The sequence below is a fragment of the Sceloporus occidentalis genome, unplaced genomic scaffold (assembly GCF_023333645.1).
Source record: "Sceloporus occidentalis isolate IW3139 unplaced genomic scaffold, rSceOcc1.0.p SCAF_3, whole genome shotgun sequence".
NCBI classification, from domain to species: Eukaryota; Metazoa; Chordata; class Lepidosauria; order Squamata; family Phrynosomatidae; genus Sceloporus; species Sceloporus occidentalis.
The window spans coordinates 56852182-56873124 of record NW_028316983.1 but is presented as its reverse complement, the minus strand read 5'-3'; the positions used below and the strand labels follow the sequence as shown (position 1 = coordinate 56873124).

The following is a 20943-nucleotide window of genomic DNA, read 5'->3' as shown; positions in this document are numbered from 1 at the left end:
GGAATGTAAGTAATCATCAGCTTGCCACATATAACAGTTTGGTGGGTGCATTGTTGTCTGTAAACATATTGTGACATAACTTCTAAACATTTGTGCACCATACATCTGTAGAGTAAGGAGTTTATCACATGTAATTTTCATGCCGACCTGGGCACGGGACAAGATTGGGCTGAAATGAGTTAAAACTGATTTTACTGCATACAAAATTGCTGCTGCGCTGCCACCTGACCACCACCTGTTCTCCAGCAGTGCTCTGGCAACCAATTTTGATATTACAGAAGCTTTCCATACTACCAAAATCAGCTGCCAGAATACTGCTGGAGGATGGGTAATGGTTGGGCAGCAGCGGAGGAGCGATTTTGTGTGCAGTATAATCAATTTTAACCATTCCTGTCTCGTGCCCAGGTCGCCGTGAAAATTACATGCAATAAACTCCTAAAATATGTAGGCCTGTCTATGTGCTACTTACATATAAGGCTAAACCACTGTTATGCTTGCAGTTGCAACAGAACTTTCTCTCCCCCGCCTCTCTATACTGCCTAAAAATGAGCTCTGGAGGGCTTCCCAGACCTTCTCACTAGGGAAGGTAATTTGGTGCCAAAGAGAAGGCTGAAATTGGGACATGTGAGTTCACCATCAGAAGTCTACTGTTAGATCCTGCCCATAAGTTGCATGTTATTTCCTGCAGGGGAATATACTACGACCCCTGTATGTATAGGACGAGTACCCACAGTTTCACTTATCTGCATCTGTCGGGGGGAGTTCTCCCTAGGCATCTGGAGGTCCTCCAGCATGACTATGGTCAACTTTTGTCATAAATATTGTGTTTGCTTTTATCTGTGATTTTCACAATCTGCAGTAAATTGGGGAATATATTCCTCCTGGATGTGGGAGTCATACTGTGCTTTTTGTCTATTAAAATCTTGAGGGATCACTTGACAGTCCATCTGCTTTTTTTATAGACTCATGTGAATGTGATTGGTTAAGCAAAGACTTCTATAAGTTTATGTTCACAACCATTTCTTCTGAGACAGAAATGTATGTATCCAGTATTTTAAAGCTAGAATGTTGTGTGTTGATTCTTTTGGTCTAACGTAATCCGCTGACCATAGGCATTGAATTCTGTGACGTAGAGTCAACCGTTTGATTCAGACTAAGGTCATTAACTAACTTGAGCCTCATTTATTGGCTCACTGGAGTTTTCTACACATATGTAAAAGAGAAGATCACTAAGTACTTGCCATCCTACAAGATGGCTTTAGGTGGTATTTCTCTCCAGCCTTTGTAATAATGCTGCCACTCATCATGAGTGGAAAACAGACTAAATTTTGTGTGTGTTTGTTAAATGGATGCTCTAATACTTCTTTCAAACAGTGTTACGGTGTACTTCAAATATATAAATGATCAAACACTTAAAATCAATAAGACATCCCTTTCAAAACCTATTAGTAGGTTTTATTTGAAATCTTCCTTCTGTAACTTAAGCCCATATGAGGAGAGAACAAGGAAGTCTTTCCCTTCTTTTGAATTATAACCCTTCAGCTGTTTGAAGGGTGCCTTAGTCCTCACTTTTCTCTACAAGCTAAACATAGCCCAGTAGTTCAACTGCTATCCATAGAATAACTGAAACTTTAGTGTTGCTTTAACATATTTAAACAAACCCTCAGTCTGATCGAGCTTTTAGATCAGGAGTGGGAACAATCTGTGCTTTGGATGACATGTATCCCGAGGGCCATTTTTGTGTCCCCAAGACCTGCATTTGTTTTGTTGTGGTGATGATGGTTTAAATGACCCCAAACACCCCTGGGGGTATAGGATACAATTTTGACACATTTTGAAGAACCCATGGCCATATTAGAAAGGCCCTTTATCTGCAAGAAATGATCTTTTGTAATCCCGCTTCAATCCGAAGGGAGAAGCGGGAGATATAAATAAAATTTATTATTATTATTATTATCCAGAAAGCAACATCTGGGTCATTTCCTCTAGGAAAAAAGACCTCTCCTGGGGCTAAATTGACCTAAAGAGCCAAATGAACACCACGCTGGCTCTTGGATTTGAGTACTTATAGTCCTGGGGGAAAAAACTTTACTCAGCATGCAAAGGGATATTGTAGCACATTTGAGACTACCTGAGAGAAAAAGCATAAGCTTTTGTAGACTGACTTTAGTTCATCAGATGCATGGTGCGAAATGCCCATGGACAGACATAGCAGGTTGTGTGTGTGTGAACAGTAATAGAAATACAAAACCTTTTACTGATGGTCTTGTCAAACAAAATTGGGAGGAAAGATATTGCCTAAAGCCAATGTGTGTGCTGGAGGGAGTTTTTGGAATGTAGTATGATGCTGGCTGGGAACCAGAAAGGAATTGTAATAAAATGGGCAAGACAACCCTTGTGAAGCTGGGGTGTTAACAAGTGTTATCACATATGTAGTGTGCCAGGAAACTATTGTTTCTGTTCAACCCACTGTCAATGAACTGGAGTTTGTGAATATATCCCAATTCTGCTGCTGCCCCCCCTCCCCAGTCTTCCTTTGATGTTCTTTTTGTCCAAGGATTGCTGCTCTGAAGTCTGAGATGGATTATCCAGGAAGATTGAAGTGTTCTGCCTCTGGTTTTTCTGTATTCCCATCCCCAATGCCTGATTTATGTCCATTTCTCCTTTGGTGCAGAGATTGGCCTATTTGCCCAATACAGAGTGCTGAAGCGTATTGTTGACAGAGGATGTCATTTATCATATCTGCCACACTTTGTCCCCCAACGATCATCATAAAAACTGAACTTGTCACCTCATCACAATACCCTTAATTTCTGCATTAGGAGGGATGACTGTAGTGAGTTTCTGCTAACACACACTCTCCTGCTGTGCCTCACAAATGAGCACTATTTAAATTACTGTGAATGAGTGTGTTCTCACACACTCAAGTGTGTGTGTGTGGGCGGGGAAGAATCCTCTCTTCACCATATTTGGAAAAAGAACTGCAGTTAGTCCTTGCTGCAAATGTATTGTGGCTTGTGGGAAGTCATGACCTTAAACTAACAGCTGCAGTCCCCAAGTGTTCACAAAACATCAACAAAAAATCACAGTCTTTCTGGCTTGTGATTCCTGTGATATTTAGGCGGGATACAGACCGCCGCTTTGCGGCGGTCTCCCGCCGGCGCCATTTGCTCCACGAGGGAGCCGCAGCAGCCAAACCGCGCGGCTCCCGCGCGGAGCAAAAAAGAAGCTCCATTTCGGAGCTTCTTTTTGCGGCGCCTTTATGACGTCGCGAGGCGCCGCTGGCGCATTCGCGACGTCATAGGCGCCGCGACACGTCTGGACGCTATGCGTCCAGTACGTAAACATGGCGGCCCCCATGTGGAAGGGGCGCCGCCATGTTGTATGTATTCTATACGTACTAGGGTTAGGGGGGTGCGGAAGCACCGCCCCTTCCTAACCCTAGTACGTATAGAAGACGTACTATATGGCGGTTTGTATCCCGCCTTAGATCATCATAAAAGGTTCCATTATTGTTAATGGACTTTTTCTTTTTGACTCATGTGGAATTCAGTTTTCAGATTTTTCTTGGAAGATGCACAATCTCAAGAAAGTATGAGAGGCCTAAATGTCATGATCTAAATCCGATGACATTCTAGAAGCTGGGTTGGAAGAAGGAGACAATTTAGCCCAAGCCAACTGTGCTGAGACTCAATATGCTGTTACAAGACTTGGCAATATGCTCTTCATCTGTCTGTCTGTCTTTTTCTGTAGCCTTCTTGTTGTCACAGTCAACAATACATAACTAAAAACAGTGCCTCTCGTGTTAAAAGGCAGAGACATCAGCTAACAAGTTTAGCCTCACCCTGGTCAGTAGATGTAACATTTAATATTTAATGACTTGAGTGCATTCATGTATTGAAATTGCATCATAATGTAGGGCTGCACAGATAATACAATTTCCTTCCAGATGTTAGTAAGTGCTAGGAATGTTGCTTTTTTGTGTCATAGTCTGTCTTTGTTGCTCTACTGAGTTGTTTAGGGGCAATGTATGATGATCTGATTTAATTATCTTTTATCATGCACGAAAACTCTGGTTGTTGCTCTTCATTTTCCCATTGGCAGCTGTCCTCCAAGTGGCTCTGAGCCTTGCTTGACTGTTGGAGGAACAATAAGAAGTTTATTTTTGCAATATATTCCCCAGCCAGTGTCTCCCAAGATTAGTTAAACTATAGAGTGTATTCAAATGGGTCTTGAATTGGGTTGTTGCAAAAGCTGAAATCTAGCTCTGTGGTTTAACTCTCCATGGATCCTCACTCTCTCCTTTTGCTATAAAAATAGAAAGGCACCTACTATTCCTCTGGCTGAGGCAATCCCTCGGCCCAATGTCATTCAGTTATTTAGTTATTTTCCACATTTTCTTGATGCTGGAACTCAAGATGATGTGCACATTTAAAAGTGATACTGGAAAAAGTTCATGTTACTAAACACAAATGAAAGTTAAAATATAATAAAGTTGTCAGTAGAATTAAAAACAATTGAAAAGCATGCCAGTTATAAAGCAACGACAAATACAATATTTTCTGCATGCCCCCCCTCCCTCTTTCTCTCTCACACACAGGCTGCTCTCCCATGTCTTTTTTCCATGTAAGAGTTAGTTTTGGGGGCAACAAAATCAGGGAATTGGCCCTCCACTAAAAATTCTGCCCGCCCCATGATATTTTCCTTCAGCCCCTACATTTCTAGTATTGCAGCAACTTAAGTGTGTAGCAAGTGTGAACTGGCTACACCATGTTATTTTCCTAGTGAATGAGGCTTGAATGATTTCTGATGTTTTCCTTTTCAGCAAAAGTAAAAAAAAAAGAAGAAGACTGAAAGAAAAGTTCATTGTGGTGCCATAATTCTTATTTTGGGGAAGTAATACCCTCATTTTGATACCCCCTACCAGCTACCTCCCCATTTCCACCCCAGCTGTGCTATTCTTAAGTTTTTCCATCCAAGCTGTGCTGTTCTTAGGAGTTTTTTGCCCCCTATTCTCAGCCTCTTCCTATTTCACATTCTAGGCTTCCATTTAAAAAATTGCCTCATTCTTTCTCCTTCTGATGAAGTCTCCATTAGTGCTGAAAGGAGGAACTGCTGGATACACTTAGACCTACTGCATTTGTTGAATTTGGTTCTTTCTCTCTCTCTTCTGAATTCCAAAGTATGTTTTTGTAAAGGTTTTTGAAAATGTTTAAATTTTGATTGGTTTTGGAAAAATGGAAAGTTCTGTGCAGGTTTTTAAGGGGGATTGTCTTGAATATATGCTAATGTTAAAAATAACAAGCCTCTGTAAGATTAGAAATTTTGTAAAGCATTTCAAAAGCCCATCTGGTCTAATGTTCAGTTTCGCAAAGGCCATTTGGATATATCTTGCAAGCAGGGCACCGATCCAGTTCACACACTTCAACTTTAGGAAGAGCTTCCTGACAACAAGAGGTGTTCAGCAGTGGAACATGCTGCCTCAGAGTGTGGTGGAGTCTCCTTTTTTTAGAGGTTTTTAAACAGAGGCTGGATGACTATCTGTTAAGACTGGTTTGATTGTTTTTCCTGCATGGCAGGGGGTTGGAGTGGATGGGCCTTGGGGTCTCTTCCAACTGTATGATTCTATGATTCAGTGATTCTACCTTTGTAGTTGTTTGTCCCAAGCATCTATGTTTGAACACTGTTAATAGCAATGCATGGCCAGTATAATAATAATAATAATAATAATAATAATAATAATTTAAAAAAATATTTATGTTTCCCTGCCTCTCCAGGTGGATTGAAGTGGGGTTACAGACTAAATAAAAGCACAAAGTCTTTACCTAAAATTCAATTAAAAGCAGCTAAAAACAATAAAATATCCAACATCAGACAATAACAATAGCATCAACAAGCAAGGCAGGGATCGTACACAGACAGGGACATGTCATTCATATCAGGAGGGTATTCATATCAGGTGGGGTATGCTCTCGGCAGGCACTTAGAAACAATGATAATATCTCTCCTGACATCTTAGCTTCTATGCGGTCATCCTATAAGGCACTCTTAAAACACAAAAAAGATGAATATATTAGAACACAATGGAAACAACTAGCACAAGCTGTTACAGAAAAGAACGAGAAACAGTTTTGGGATATTACTGCCTCTGGCATGAATAGGATTAGACCGGTTATTGTTGGGCATATCACATCACAACAATGGTATAGCCATTTTAGTAAACTCTATGGAGCTACAAATGCAGAGCATCACTCTTTTTTTGTTTTAAAAACTACCTATCTGCTTCAATGGCCCCCGGTTTCAGAGTCTGAGATAAAAAAGCTGATTGCAGCTTTGGCATTGAATAAAGCCCCAGGAGAAAATATGATGCCCCCAGAAATATATAAAAACTTTTCTGAATGGTGGGCTCCAATATTGGCTAAGGTGTTTACCCAAATCAATAATACTGGGATAACTCAGTAGGCTGGAAACAGAGCGTAGTTGTCCCCATATATAAGAAGGGAGATAAGCAAGATCCTAATAACTATCGGCCCATAAGCCTTCTGGACGTTGATTCTAAGCTATATAGTAGATATTTATTAAATAGACTGGAGGATTGGGAATTTAATAACCAGATTATTTATCCTGAACAAGCTGGATTCAGGGAAGGCCAGAGTACTATAGGGAGATACGGTCCTGTAAGTAACTCGGGCCCAAGCCATTTAGGGCTTTATAGGTATTAACCAACACCTTGTACTGTGCCCGGAAGCAAATAGGGAGCCAGTGAAGATCTTTTAAGATAGGTGTAATATGGTTGAACCTTGATGAACCGGTGACGAATCTGGCTGCCATATTTTGCACTAACTGAAGCTTCTGAACTTGGTACAAGGGTAGCCCCATGTAAAGCGTATTACAGAAATCTAGACGAGAGGTTACCAGAGCGTGTACCACCGTTTCAAGGTCCCTTCGGTCTAGGTAGGGTCGCAGTTGGCATATCAACCGAAGTTGATAGCAAGCACTTCTGGCCGTCACATCTACTTGAGATGTCAATTGCAGGGATGAGTCCAGAAGTACTCCTAAACTGTGAACTTCGTCCTTCAGGGGAAGTGTGACCCCGTCCAGGACAGGTTGGCAGATTTCCTTCCTTAGACCTGAGGAACCTATCACAAGTACTTCCGTTTTCTCTGGATTCAGTCTGAGTTTGTTTTCCCTCATCCAGCCCATTACCGACTCCAGGCAGGCATTCAGAGGAGAGATGCCATCCTTAGTCCCTGTTTCAGTCGGTGATATAGAGAAACATATTTGGGTGTCATCAGCGTACTGATAACACCGCGCCCCATGTCTCCAGATGATCTCTCCCAGCGGTTTCATGTAAATGTTGAACAGCATGAGGAACAGAATAGCTCCTTGAGGGACACCAGATGTCAGTTCCCTCTTAGAGGAGCACGTGTCCCCCAGCTTGACCATCTGGAACCTGCCTGAGAGGTAGGATTGGAACCACTGGAGCGCAGTGCCCCCGATACCCAGCTCCCTCAGGCACTCTAGAATGATACCGTGGTCAATGGTATCGAAAGCCGCTGAGATGTCCAAGAGCACCAACAAGGCCACACTTCCCCTGTCGATGCCCAGATGGAGATCATCGACTAAGGCGATCATGGCAGTCTCAACTCCGTATCCCGCCCTGAAGCCGGATTGAAATGGGTCCAGATAATCAGTTTCATCCAAGACAGCTTGGAGCTGGAAGGCGACTGCTCTCTCGATCACCTTGCCCAGGAATGGCAACAGAGAGACCGGTCTATAATTATTTCTCACCAGGGGGTCCAGGGAGGGTTTTTTCAGCAGTGGTTTAACCACTGCTAATTTCAATTTAGATGGAAATTTGCCCTCCCGGAAGGATGCACTGATTATTAATCGTAACAATATAGTTACGGCATCTCCTCCCTGGGCGGTCAACCAAGAAGGGCAGGGATCGAGAGTGCACGTCATCTTCTTTACACATCCAAGGAGCTTGTCCACTTCATCGGTATTTACAAACTCAAAGTGATCCAGCTTAACAGAGTCCCCGGAAGCTCTGGATACCTCTCCTATTGTTTCTGTTTTAATGCCGGCGTCAAGATCAGCCCTCATCCGAGAGATTTTATCTGCAAAGAAGTTATTAAAGTTGTCACAGCAGCGTTTTGTTGGTTATAATATAGGGTTCAGGGCGGGCGGTAGCTGGGTCAACTCCCTCACCAACCTCAACAGCTCTGCCGGACGAGACTCAGCAGACACAATACGTGCAGCATAGAAAGAATTCTTTGCTGCACTTATTGCCACTCCATAGGACTTCAAAAGACTCTGATGGAGTGTCTTGTTGGATAGGCGCTGATGTCTCCACCAGCAGCGCTCTAGTCGTTGCGCGTATACCAGGCTTTCTTGTTAGGAGCGGGCCAGAAAGGACGCTCGGGAGCAATGCTGTCTATAGCCCTGGTAAGGTCGTTGTCCCAGGTATCTGTCAGGGCATCAACAGAATTGCCGTCAGATCCAACCATAAATCCCTCTAAGGCTTCTTGGAACCTTTTGGGTTCCATCTGCCTTCGAGAGCAGACCATTCTAATAGGTCCTCCACCCCCAGGGGGGAGTTGGGTGGTTGCCCTCAGTCGCACCTTGACTAGGAAATGGTCCATCCATGACAGAGCAGAGGTCCCCAGGACCTCTGCCCACGGACTTCCCTGATCCGTATTAAAGACCACATCGAGCATATTACCTACACAATGTGTCGGACCTGAGACTAATTGGGAGAGGCCCATGGCCGTCATGGAAGCCATGAAGTCCCGAGCTGCACATGTTAGTTCTTGTGAGCTGGCCTCGGAGGGAATGTTGAGGTCCCTCAGCACAAGAAGCCTGGAGGACTCCAACACCAGCTCCGAGACCAGCTGTGTCAGCTCGGCCAGGGAGTCTGTTAGGCTACGGGGTGGACGGTAGACCAACAGGATCCCCAGACTCCAGTGTGTGTTGATTTACATTAAGCATCTAACATAGAGAGTTCCTGAAACCCTAAAGAACATTTGAAATTCTTAGCCCTAATTTCTTGTGACCCAGAGTGGTATAGTGGTTTGAGTATTGGATTAGGACTCTGAAAGCCAAGGATCGTTGCCCAGCCATGGAAACCCAGTGGGTTATGTTGGGCAAGTCACACTCTCTCAGCCTCAGAGAAAAGCAAAGGCAAGCCTACTCTGAACACATCTTACCAAGAAAACCCTGTGATAGATATGTCCTAGGGTCAACAGAAGTTGATAATGATTTGAAACCACATATCAACCGTGGCATCTTGTGGTGAGCTAAGGCCAATAGAGAATGGGTAATTGGCTAAAATAATAGCAAGCAAGCAATTCCTCTTTCCTTATGACCAGACTCATGGCAGCAGTGCAGTGGTGCATAGAACAGGTGACTGCAATGGTAGGTGGAAGTGCATAAGAAAGTATTTCCATAATCATTGATATAATTAGAGAACAAAACTTGTTCTTTACTCCCCTGCCTCCAGCAGTCTCCTCTGAATAGCACAGATTTTTATGTTGTCCTAAAAGCTCCAAATAACAATTAATGTTTAACTCCTTGACTTGTTCTCATGCCAAACAAGGGTAGAAAGTGGTATTTTGTTAATTCTGTGAAGCATGCATAGAGTTCCAGTTTTGGCACAGTTCCCATCTCCTGTGTATTTGTTGCTAGCATCTGCATCTTTATCCCCTGATGTGCTCTTTTTGTGTCCCAGAGGAGTTGTGCTTAGTCCTGTTGCTGACACATCACTAGCATTTGGCAGTTGTTTTTCAAACAGTATCCCTAAAAATAATACCATGTTTGTGTGTTTCTACATTAAGCGTAGGCTTAAGGTTTGTTCAGATTTGATTGACCTTCAAGCTTAAGGCCTGTTCGTATAAGAATTGCTTGGTTGCACACATATAGCATACAATATGTTTGCAGATTGTCATATGTGATGGCCACTTATGTGCTGCTGCAAATACAGCTTTCTCTCTAGGAAATTGTTGTATTTGCTCTTGCTTTGGGTGATGTGACTTGGGCTCTCCCTTACATCAGAATATTGATCAAATGCTGATGGACAGCTGCTTGTATTAGATTCATAATGAACTTGAACCAAAGTTAGAATTTAACTGACTTCCAGTAGACTGATCAGAGAAGTTGGGGAAAGCAGGCATTCTTGAAAAACATAGATTGGCATCTTGAGAAATGCAGTTTGTTTGGAGGTGATTTCGGTAATTTTTTGGCCTTTAAGGACAGTGCAGAAAACCTGTGGTCCACGAGGTGTTGCTGAACTTATACCTCCCATCATGCCTGGCCACTGGGGTGGGCTGGCTAGGACTGATGGGAGTTGAAGTAGAGCAGATGTTCCCCACTTCTGCCTTAATGCTACAAGGGTAGGCTTAAAGAGTGCAGCCAGTCCTGGTCAAATCAAACCTGGACCCCGTCTGCCACATTGCTACCTTTGCTATTCCTCACCATGATACCCAGAAGTGAAACAATGACATGATTCTTCCCTTTGTAAAGAGACAATATGTCTTTGCAGTCATGAAAATATCATTCTTAGGAACATGTATGTGCTGTTACTCTTCTGATTCTTCTGGTCCTGACCTTTTCCTAGGTTCACACTCTGGTCACCTGTTGACTTTCAGTCTGAGTGGCTTCCAAAAGCTGCAAAGCAATTTCAAAACTGTTCTTTTTAAAGAAAGTGAGCCAACCGTCTCTTTGGATATAGCTGAGATGTGTACCGCCCACTTGTATAACAAGTTGGATTGGCCTGTACTGATCATGTTCCCCATTATTTTTTATAATTGTACTCTTCTGATTATATCTGGCTGGATAAGAGAGGGCCTTCATGTCCTATCAGCCATCTAGTTGCATGGAAATGCTGCAAAGAATTACTGGCAGAGACGGCTTTTTCAATAATAAGTAATAGCTGCATGTGAAGTACAGAGGTCTCAGGATGTTGTTTATTTTCTTATGGAATTCCAAAGCCTGAGCATTTCAGAAATGTACTCCTGGAGAGATCTGGAGCCTGAGACACCTGGGAACAGGACTGGCCCTGACATTAAGTCGGGGCTGTGTCCTGCGGTGGAGCTTGAACACCCTTGGAGGACATTAAATTGTCAAGTTATTTAATACTTTATTTCCTACCTTGGTCATTTTTGGCTGGCCCTGTCTTGAGAAGGAATTACATATGGAAAAACTCTGGGTCCATTAAATTGTGGGGTGGTGGGAAGACTTAAGGCTTGCCAAATCTCCTTTGTTATTACTATAAGCATGAGATCCACCAAGATCTGCTAGTTTATAGCAAAAGATGTTAACATTTTGATTTTAAAAAAACAAATAGACACAAAACGAACTGTAATCCTAGGAATTTGTTTTCAATACCAGAACTGAATTAAACTCAGACCTCTTTTATATGAAATCTATTCCTGGTTAACTATTGCAGTGGTATAATTTAGGAGGTTGTTCTTGCCCTTGTTAAACAATTAGGAGCCAGAAATTCTTGCAGATCTCTTTCAAATCAATCTATGATCCTGATCTACTTTCTGCACACCCCTGCTTTAAACTATTGCTCTTCAGTTGGTGTGTCAGGACCCTCAAACTGATGTAGGGCAGCCTTTTCCAAGTCATTTCTCTATAGCTCTGCTAGGCTACCACTCTCATCTCCACCAGCATGGTTGGGGATGATGAGAACTATAATCCAAAATATCCAAAGAGCATCTGGTTGAAAAAGTCTAATTTTGGATTTTTCTTAATGTGTGTGTGTGTGGGGGGGGAGGTAGGGAGAGACTTCATGTAAAGAAGTACAGAGTGACCTTAGCTATAAAAGTAGGGCAGAAGAATGACTTGTGGTCATGGTGGTTTGGCACATTTTGTGTGTTTGTGCATAAGAATAGCTGCCTTCCCAGAATCTCTTTGTTTGCACAGGTCTTTAAGGTAAAAGAGCTCTGTCCTTCCATGGCTCTGATTACTCTAGGAGGGTACATTTTAAAAATTTATTTATTTATTTATTTATAACATAACAGGGGGTGCATAGTCGGTGGGTCGCATTTAGCTCTGCATCTGATCTCTGAAATTGACAGATCCCTACATACCTATCAAACTATAGGAAAAGAGATTCCATCCCAACATTAGGAAGAACTTCCTGACAGTAAGAGCTTTTCGACAGTGGAATATGCTCCCTCAGAGTGTCTCCTTCTTTGGAGATTTTAAAGCAGAGGTTGGATGGCCATTGGTCGGCAGTGCTTTGATTGTGTATTCGTGCATGTCAGGGGGCTGGACTGGATGGCCCTTGTGATCTCTTCCATCTCTATGATTCTATCCTGCTGTTTGTCATCATCTGTTTGGCAAAGGAGAGGGAGACATATATCACCAGGGAAAGAAGAGGGCACTGCTTTCTGGTGATCACAGAATGGTAATATCAGGATCACTGGGTGGCAGGGAAAGGGGAAGCCTCTCTCAGCTTCCACTGTCATCTTTTCAAGGAGAAACAGCAAGATCACTGAGGATCACTGGGGAATGGAAGAAGCCTTCACTTCTTTTACAGACACATATGCCATAATTCCTAGCTCTCAGAACACACAGAGAGAAAAATTTAAACCTCTCCATTGGTGTGTACTTAGGTGTGAGCATGTCGGTTCTTCTCAGGATTTACCAAAACTTAAGAAACACATTTGCAACTATTTTTAAAGCATTTTTGAATATGTTATCCGTCCCTAAACTGGAGGTTTCCCAGTATTGATCCCATTTCAAAATATGGATCTAACTTGTTCTGCCTGCACAGAACCCTTTGTATATTTTAAGACCTAGTTCTACCAGCAGTATGGTAAAAATGTTTCCCACCAATATAAATACATGAAGTGCATATAGTGTTTATTTAAATTTTCAGACCACTCTTCCTCAAAGAAGCCATGGATAGTATTAGGCTAGAAAATATTAATTGGCCTTAGAGATCACCTATTAAGCATCTTTTAATTTGTTTAATTAAACCATTCATACCCTGTCTTGATAAGGAAACCCTGTGGTTCACCACAAGTCAGAAATGACTTGAAGGCACACAATGAGAACAACTCTGCCTTCCACCAGAAAGCTTCATGACTGAGCAGAGGGTTGAACTTGGGCTTCTCCTATCCTGTTTCAATGGACAATCTGTATAGTACTGTACATTGGATCTTGTGGAAGTCTCTTACCTTGGAACTGGTTACTGTAGTGCTTCTTGTAAAGTTTCCATCTGCCCAGCCCAAACCTTTTTCCAGTAGATAGGAAACAAACAAGCAGGGGCCAATGAGCTTGAGCAGGCAGAATGCTGGACGCAGGTTGATGTTCATGTTCCAGCTTGGCAATGGTGAGCTTGCATGGCGATGTGTAGGGATGAGGAGAAAAGCACTGTTAGTACTTTGAGTGAGGTTCTTTTGTTCCACTTTTGGTTCAACATCAGTGAGATGTAAGCATGATGCAGGCAAAATTCATGCTTGTGGAATTTACATTGTTGTTACACTAGATCACCAACTGGAGCTTGGAACAAAAGAAGTGCACTTTTAATTACACAACTCTGATTCTAGGAATTTGTTATGAGTACAGTAACTGAAGAGAACTCACAACCCTTCTGCACACAAACACGTAATTTCAGGCTTTATTTTATTTAATTCCAAATTTTATTTAATTTCAGCAGTACAGTTTAAACTGGAGGGAGGGGTGTTGTTGTTGCTGTTCTTGTTAAACAACTGGGATATCAAAAGCCCTTAGCAATTATTGCATATCATTCGGAGATGTATCAGTCAGTCCAGATCTACTTTCTGTGCACCCTAATGTGAACATCAGTAATTGACTTCACATAGTTGCTGTGAGATCAATAAAACAGTATGTCACATGGTCTGTTGTATGACTTCTGGATTTGTGTCTGAATTGTGGCACATGACATTTTAGGCAACCTTTGGGTGTATCTGTAAAAATAAATGGTTGAGGGTCTTTCAGCTAGCCAAACAGTCAGCAAACTGGATGCAAATTGCCTCTTCCTTTCCCCCCTTAACCTCATGTATCTAATTGGCCTATTTTCTTTCTTTGTCTTTTCCAAGTACCTTGTGTCTTTGCATGATGCTGTGATCAAGTATTTAACACTGTTTTAGCACTTTTATGTTATTTCTCCCACTTTTGGCATTCTTAGGGATAGGGAGTTCTGAGACTGTGGGAGAGAGTATCCCCTGGTTTTGTGAGTGACAATGGCTGACTAGTCAGGGTTGCTTAAATCTTGCTGTGGCTGCTGCAAACCAGAACAACAGATTCCCTCTGATTTTTATCCAGGGAGAAATGAGGGTGCAAGATTGTTTTCTGCAGCTCCAGAGACTAGGACCTGGAACAATGGATGCAAGCTCCAGGAAAAGAGATTCCACCTCAACATTAGGAGGAACTTCCTGACAGTAAGGGCTGTTCGACAGTTGGACACAGTCCCTCGGAGAGTGGTGGAGTCTCCTTCCTTAGAGGTCTTTAAACAGGCTGGATGGCCATCTGTCGGGGATGCTTTGACTGAGATTTCCTGCATGGCAGGGGGTTGGACTGGATGGCCCTTGTGTTCTCTTCCAACTCTATTATTCTATGATTCTATGCATATCTATCCAAAACTGTGTTGCCCTTGCAGTTCATGGCTGACTGCTTAACACTGTGTGTGTGTGTGTGTGTGTGTGTGTGTGTGTGTGTGTGTGTGTGTGCGCTGTGTGCCTAAAATGAAATACAGTCATGCTGGTCCATGGGGCTAAAAAAGAGAAATCCACAGTTGGTAAATGCCTTTATTATGACCTACCTAGTATCTCACAAAAGTTAAAAAATATTGTTGATATTTGCTGGGATGGGTTTACTTACTGGGTGAACGTTTAAGTCTGAGAGTGCTGGCATGGTGCTTGGAGAGGTGCAGCCCACTGGTCAGGCATGGCTCTTGCCAATAGTGGTTCCTTAACTCTAGCCATGGAGACTCCTGCAGCTGAATCTAGGAGACAATTAGTGTTCCATCAATGGAGGAAATTGCCCTTTTCCCTTTGAAAGAAGTAGCTCTAATTGCTCCTGAAGGAGCCTGACAACTTGAAAATCTTTTTTGAAGGTGGTATTCTTGACTGGTCTACATTATAGTTCATACAAATGATTTTTAAAAGTATTGTTTAAAAAATACTCTATACTGTAAAATGCACTGATCTTGCACATATTTATTTATGGTTAATGTAAAATGCACTGGAGAGAGAGCCAATATGGTATAGTGGTTTTTACCATTGGGCTATGATTCTAGAGACCAGGGTTTGGACCCCCACACAGCCATGGAAACCCACTGGGTAATCTTGGGGAAGTCACATTCTCTCAGCTTCTGAGGAAGGTGATGGCAAACCTCCTCTGAACAAATCTTGTCAAAAAAACAACAACAACAACAACCTTTAGAGTTGCCATAAGTCAGAAATGACTAGATGCCATACAACAACAAAAATGCACTGTACTCAAACATATTTCTACAAACATATTTCCATGTACACACACACACACCCCAGCAATCTTTTTCTGAGTTTGAGGACTTTCCATGTAGCTCATTCTTTTGGCAACTGTTATGCAATTTCCTTTGGGGAAAGTAATTTAAGTACTTAAAACCTATTAAATTCTATTGTCCAGGCCATGTGGCTACCAATCCAGTTTTGGAATTGGAACTGTCTTAGTCACTTTTGGCTTAGTCACTTTTGGCTGATCTTCTTTGGGGAAGTGTGTGATCCTGTTACTTTTCTCTGAAATCTTGGACAGTTGGGTTTTTTTATGCTATTGACTGTGGTATCCAACTCTTGGTAGTAAGACTAGGAGATAATATACTCTGTTGGTATCTTTCCTAATTGATGGATCAGTTCCAGATGGTGTTGGTAGGTTATTGGTCTGCCTGTGGTATGTATCTTCTCCAAAGCACTATCATCACTCCTGTGGTTTTTTGGGTTTTTTTGACATCATTTAAAAATCTCTGGGAGAGATTATTTGGAGATTTGGAGAGAAGTGTCATCAGTATTTCTCCTTTTCATTAAATTCACATGAGGTGGTGAGATGTATTGAATAAGGTGCCTGGAAACAGTAATCAGCTCAGTGGGGTACCAGTAAAACCTGACATCTGTTTCAGAAAAGGCAGGGATTCTGTTGATTAGTGAAATAAAAGACCAAGGATTTGGGGTACAACCCGGTAGATCGGGTTGCACCTCCCTACAATATTGGGGGGCTTCTGTGGGAACACAATATTATTAGATCCAGTCTTGAATTAGATCCATTCATGGAACAAATCCCCATTAATTTGCCAGTGTTAGTTGGTGTTCCTGCAGTGATTTTTTTTGGAAAATGATGACTCATATCCTGGTAATATTCTGATTCACTGTGATGCACTGTATGAAGCACTATTTGTGAAGACCATTCAAAAATACATTGAGTTCTGAATAGCAGCCACTGGGATGTTGATAAGTAGGAATAGGAAGAAATATGTCTTAAAGGAGCCTAGATATGTGCCTCTCTGTTTCCAAGAACGATTCAGTGTGATGGACCTGATCTTTTAAAAACTTTCCTTAACAGTCAGGGATTCAAGTCTTCTTTGACTGGTTCCAAAACCATCTCGTTTTTTAAAATCTTATTTGGAGCCCCGTCTCTACTTTCAAAAGTTAAGTGGGCTACAATGAAGGGAACAGGGCTTTTGCTGTGGTAGTGGCTGTGCCTTTCATGCCAGAGACTCACACTTTGTTCCAAAGATGGAGAATATGTGGTCATCCTGGTGTGACTATATAGTACTTTTCCATCATCCTTTAGCATTGGTTCTGCTGGGGATGGCTGTTTGGAACTGCAGTCCAATAACAGATGAAGAGTTATTTGGTTCCCATCTCTGTTTTAATCCATTCATCTTGTGATTATTGTAAGGTACATTAAAGGTAAAGATATTCCTCATTGACAAGGTTGTCAAGTTGTTTCCGACCATAGGGGATGGTGCTCATCTCCGTTACTAAGCCAAAAAGCCAGCGTTGTCAGAGACTACTCTGTGATCATGTGGCCAGCATGATTGCACAGAACGCTGTTTACCTTCCACTTAAGAAGTGATACCTATTTTTCTACTTGCATTTGCATGCTTTCAAACTGTTGGTCCATTGCCAATACCTTATTGTTTATCTGGGCTATAAGGAATTTTTAGAGAATTGACTAATCAGTACTGCTGCTATTTATAATTATCAGCATATTGTGCATTTCTTTCTTTCTTTTTTTTTAGTTTAGTATTGATGCTTGTTTTACTATAGTCATGACTTCTCCCCCCACCCACCCCCTTGTAACCTGCCTTGGGAACTATAGTGTGTAGAAGGGATGAAAATATTATGAACAACAAAAAATGAAAGAATACCCTTTTCTTCCTCCTCTCGCTCCAGGTTGGCACATTCTCTGCTTGCCCTCTTTGCATCATCACTTGCTATCTCAGTGGTTTTTGCCATCATTCCCATCTGCCATAATGTGGTGGTGCTCGCGGTGGTCATGGCTGTGGCTGGGCTGGCCATGGGGTGCATCGACACACTCTCTAATATGCAGCTGGTGAAGATCTACCAGAAGGATTCGGCAGTCTTCCTACAGGTGAGACACATAGCTTTGTGAGGCTGGTCTCCAGTTTTGGATCTTTAGATCTTTCTCTGTCTTGCATTCTTGCTTTAGTGTTACATACTTTGACTGGACCTGGTAACCAGCTAACATACATGCTTGACACGACAGTGACTTCATTTGTCAACTCTATGCTCTTGCATCAAATCTTTTTGCCTCATCCCCTAGGATCTTATTTCGTTATTTTGAGGAATTATTCCTATTTTACATCTTGTCAGTGAAGTCACAGAGACAGTCTTGGGGCACTTCTGTACAGAGCTTCTCCTGCTCCAAGGTTAGCCCTTAATTTGTAATCTGCTTTAGGAATACTATTTTAACCAAAAAGTTAACAGGCAAACAAGCAGAAATGACTCTACAAAAAAGTACAGTGCAGTACCAGAGAATCCTTCCCATCCAGAGTACCTTTGGTCAGCTGTGCTTGATTCAAATTCAGCCCCATTTTTCATGGATGCAAGCAAAGGGCAAGTCCATGTGCCTTGAGAATACTGGGACTGCAAGCACCAGTTAAGCGTACTTAGTCTGCACACATAACAAATCCTGGGCAGATGGTATTGTAATTCCCTCCTATTACATATACTTCCAGAGGTTATTGGCATCATATGAGTCTGAATGATAGATGTTGATGTAACTATCTCATTATGAACACAATTGTTCGCTGTAACAGTGAATATCAGGACAGGTTTTATTGTTCTCTCATGTTATTGCTTTTCTTTGATACACTTTATGTCAATCTGGTAATTTTTGTGAAAGGTGGTATAAAAGTATTATAAATACTTAGGCGTGTTACAGACCACCCAGAAGGGGCAGTCTCGTGCTGCTTCCGGTTGCTCCGCGAGGGAGCTGCAGCAGCCAAACTGCGCTGCTCCCTCGTGGAGGAAGAAGAAGCGCCAAAATGGCGCTTCTTCCTGGGCCCTGGAAGAGGCGCCGCAAGGCGCGAGGCGCGCACTTGCGGTGCCACTTCCTGTGCGTGATGTCCAGACGCTGTGCATCCACGACGTCAAAATGGCAGCGCCCATCTGTATAGGGCGCCGCCATTTTGACGCACTCATTACGCGCAAGGGGCAAGGCACGTCAGTAAGTGCCACCCCTTGCGCATAATGACGGCGCCTCAGGGGGCCCGTCTGTAACGCGCCTTAGTTCCAAGAGGATATCAAAGTTATATTCTAGGAGACTGCAAACTTTCTGATCACAGAGAGAGCATCTACACTGCAAAATTAGGCAGTGTGATGCTACTTTAACTGCCATGGCACCATCCTACAGAATCCTGGGATTTATAATGTTGTGAGGCACTAGCATTCTTTGGTAGAGAAGGCAAAAGACCTTGTATAAACTACAAACCCCAGGATTATATAGGATGGAGCTGCAGTACTTAAAGTGGTGCCAAGCTGCATTATTCCTACAGTGTAGATGCACTCAGAGCAATAGTAATGGGGGAAAGCTTGATTCAAGAAAACTGCAGGACCATAATCCAGCCATTTGGAGTTAATTTATGAGGGTTCAAATCATTGTTACTTATGAAGGTTGAAATCATTGTGCTTTCCTCATGTGTAAACATGTATTGGATTCTAGGATTCTTGTGACATTTATCTGACCATACTTATCATCAGCGATGCCTGGCACCATTGTGTTGAGAGTAATCGACTGATTATCTCTTTCCTTCATGTAGGCTCTTCATTTCTTTGTGGGCTTTGGTGCCCTGCTGAGCCCTTTGATAGCTGACCCATTTCTGTCAGACACCAACTGCATCTTAACAAATGGCACAGCCAATGGCAGCAGCAACCTCCCTCACATCCGGAAATCCCTGGTCCCCAATCATCCTGGGAATTTCTCCAATTATGACCTGCCTACCAAAGGACTGGTGGTGACGCGAGTGTCCTACGCCTTCTGGATTATGGCTTTGATCAATGTAAGTTGTGCTATCTCCTTGGCTGCAGGTGAACACTTGCAGTATTTTGAAGAGAGTTCTTGGCTTGCGTATTCCCAGGACCCCCATTAGAAGCTGGTTGTGTCCATGCAAATACCATGTTTCCAGTTCAGTTTTCAGACTTAAAATGTTCTGGTGTTCCACTGAACTGGCACTCCCAGTTTGTTGTCTCCATCTTTCTGTTTCTGCTTATGAAATGATGACACTGCTGAAGAATGAATGAACAGGACAGAACCTAGGATGGACCTGCTTTGTTTTAATTGGTTTCGAAGACTGATATTCTATATTAGATACTTAAGGAAGTTCACAGACATTGGCAGTGCAGAGCCGAGAGATAGTTTGGCTTTTTTTGTGGGAGGGAGGGATGAATTGGGGGCAGCTCTTTGTCTTTTAGCAGAATTATTACATGTAGAAAGAACAGGTTTGTCTGAACTGTTCATCAGGAAGCAAATCAAACATGCCTATCACATCAACCTTCCTAAAGCAGTAAGCTATTTCAAGATCATTTCATCTCTGTTTTCTTCTTTGAAAATAATTTTATACACTACCTACTACTTTGCAAAATAAGAGGCAGTGATGCTTCTTCCACTCTGCAAAAAACAACCCTTCTGAGTGTTTTTCCCGTTGCCCATTTACCTGTATAAATATTAACCAAATGAGGTGTCTCTCCACCAGTAACAAACAAAAATCATAGCAGGTGGACTCTTGCTGCAGAGGATTGCTGGAGACAGTGAAACTCTAGGCGCCTATAAAGATGTATGCTTCTGTGCCGGGAAAGCTGTGATGTTTTGTTCTCTGGGTAATATTTCTCACCTGGGATAGTCAGGTGATCTCTGACCTACATCATTGCTTAGCACACTCCCTGAATAATCTTTTCCTCTTTAGGAATATTCTAGATAGCAATGAAGAAAGGGGCTGGAACTAGAAGGGCTGCACTGGGTTAAAGACTGACATTGTTTGGTCTTTTAAATTGCTTAAAACCAGTTTTCTTCCATCCTAGTGCTCTCCAGATATGTTAGACTTCAATTTCTATTGTCCGCATCCAGCACAGACTGCAATACTCTTCGAATGTCTCAGGTATAACTCCCATCAGTGGCCATGCTGGGAGATGATAGAAGTTGTAGCCCACAATTTGAGGGAACCAGATACAGCAGACTGGTTAGTACATTCAGAAAGTCCTGCAGACACTCATCACAGTACATCCTTGTAGCTGTGTACCAAAAGAAATTAATAAAAATATTCAGCCAGTTTTCATTTCTATCAGGAGCAGCTCTTTCGTAAAACCAATGGACCTTAATTGCACACCCATGATCAAGCCACTGCTAAATACTTTACATTACAACCAGTATAGTTCACAACAATATTGCTAGCAATGTAAATAACCACCA

At 42.3% G+C, this 20943-nt stretch overlaps 1 protein-coding gene across 1 annotated transcript in view; it reads left to right on the top strand.

Moving 5' to 3' along the window:
• Positions 1 to 20943, top strand: part of SLC60A1 (solute carrier family 60 member 1) — a 63468-nt gene that overhangs the window by 7447 nt on the left and 35078 nt on the right. Inside the window, exons 2-3 of the mRNA XM_089514506.1 lie at positions 17409 to 17607; positions 19298 to 19537. Coding sequence (XP_089370632.1) covers positions 17409 to 17607; positions 19298 to 19537 — 439 coding nt within the window. The remainder of the gene's footprint in view (positions 1 to 17408; positions 17608 to 19297; positions 19538 to 20943) is intronic.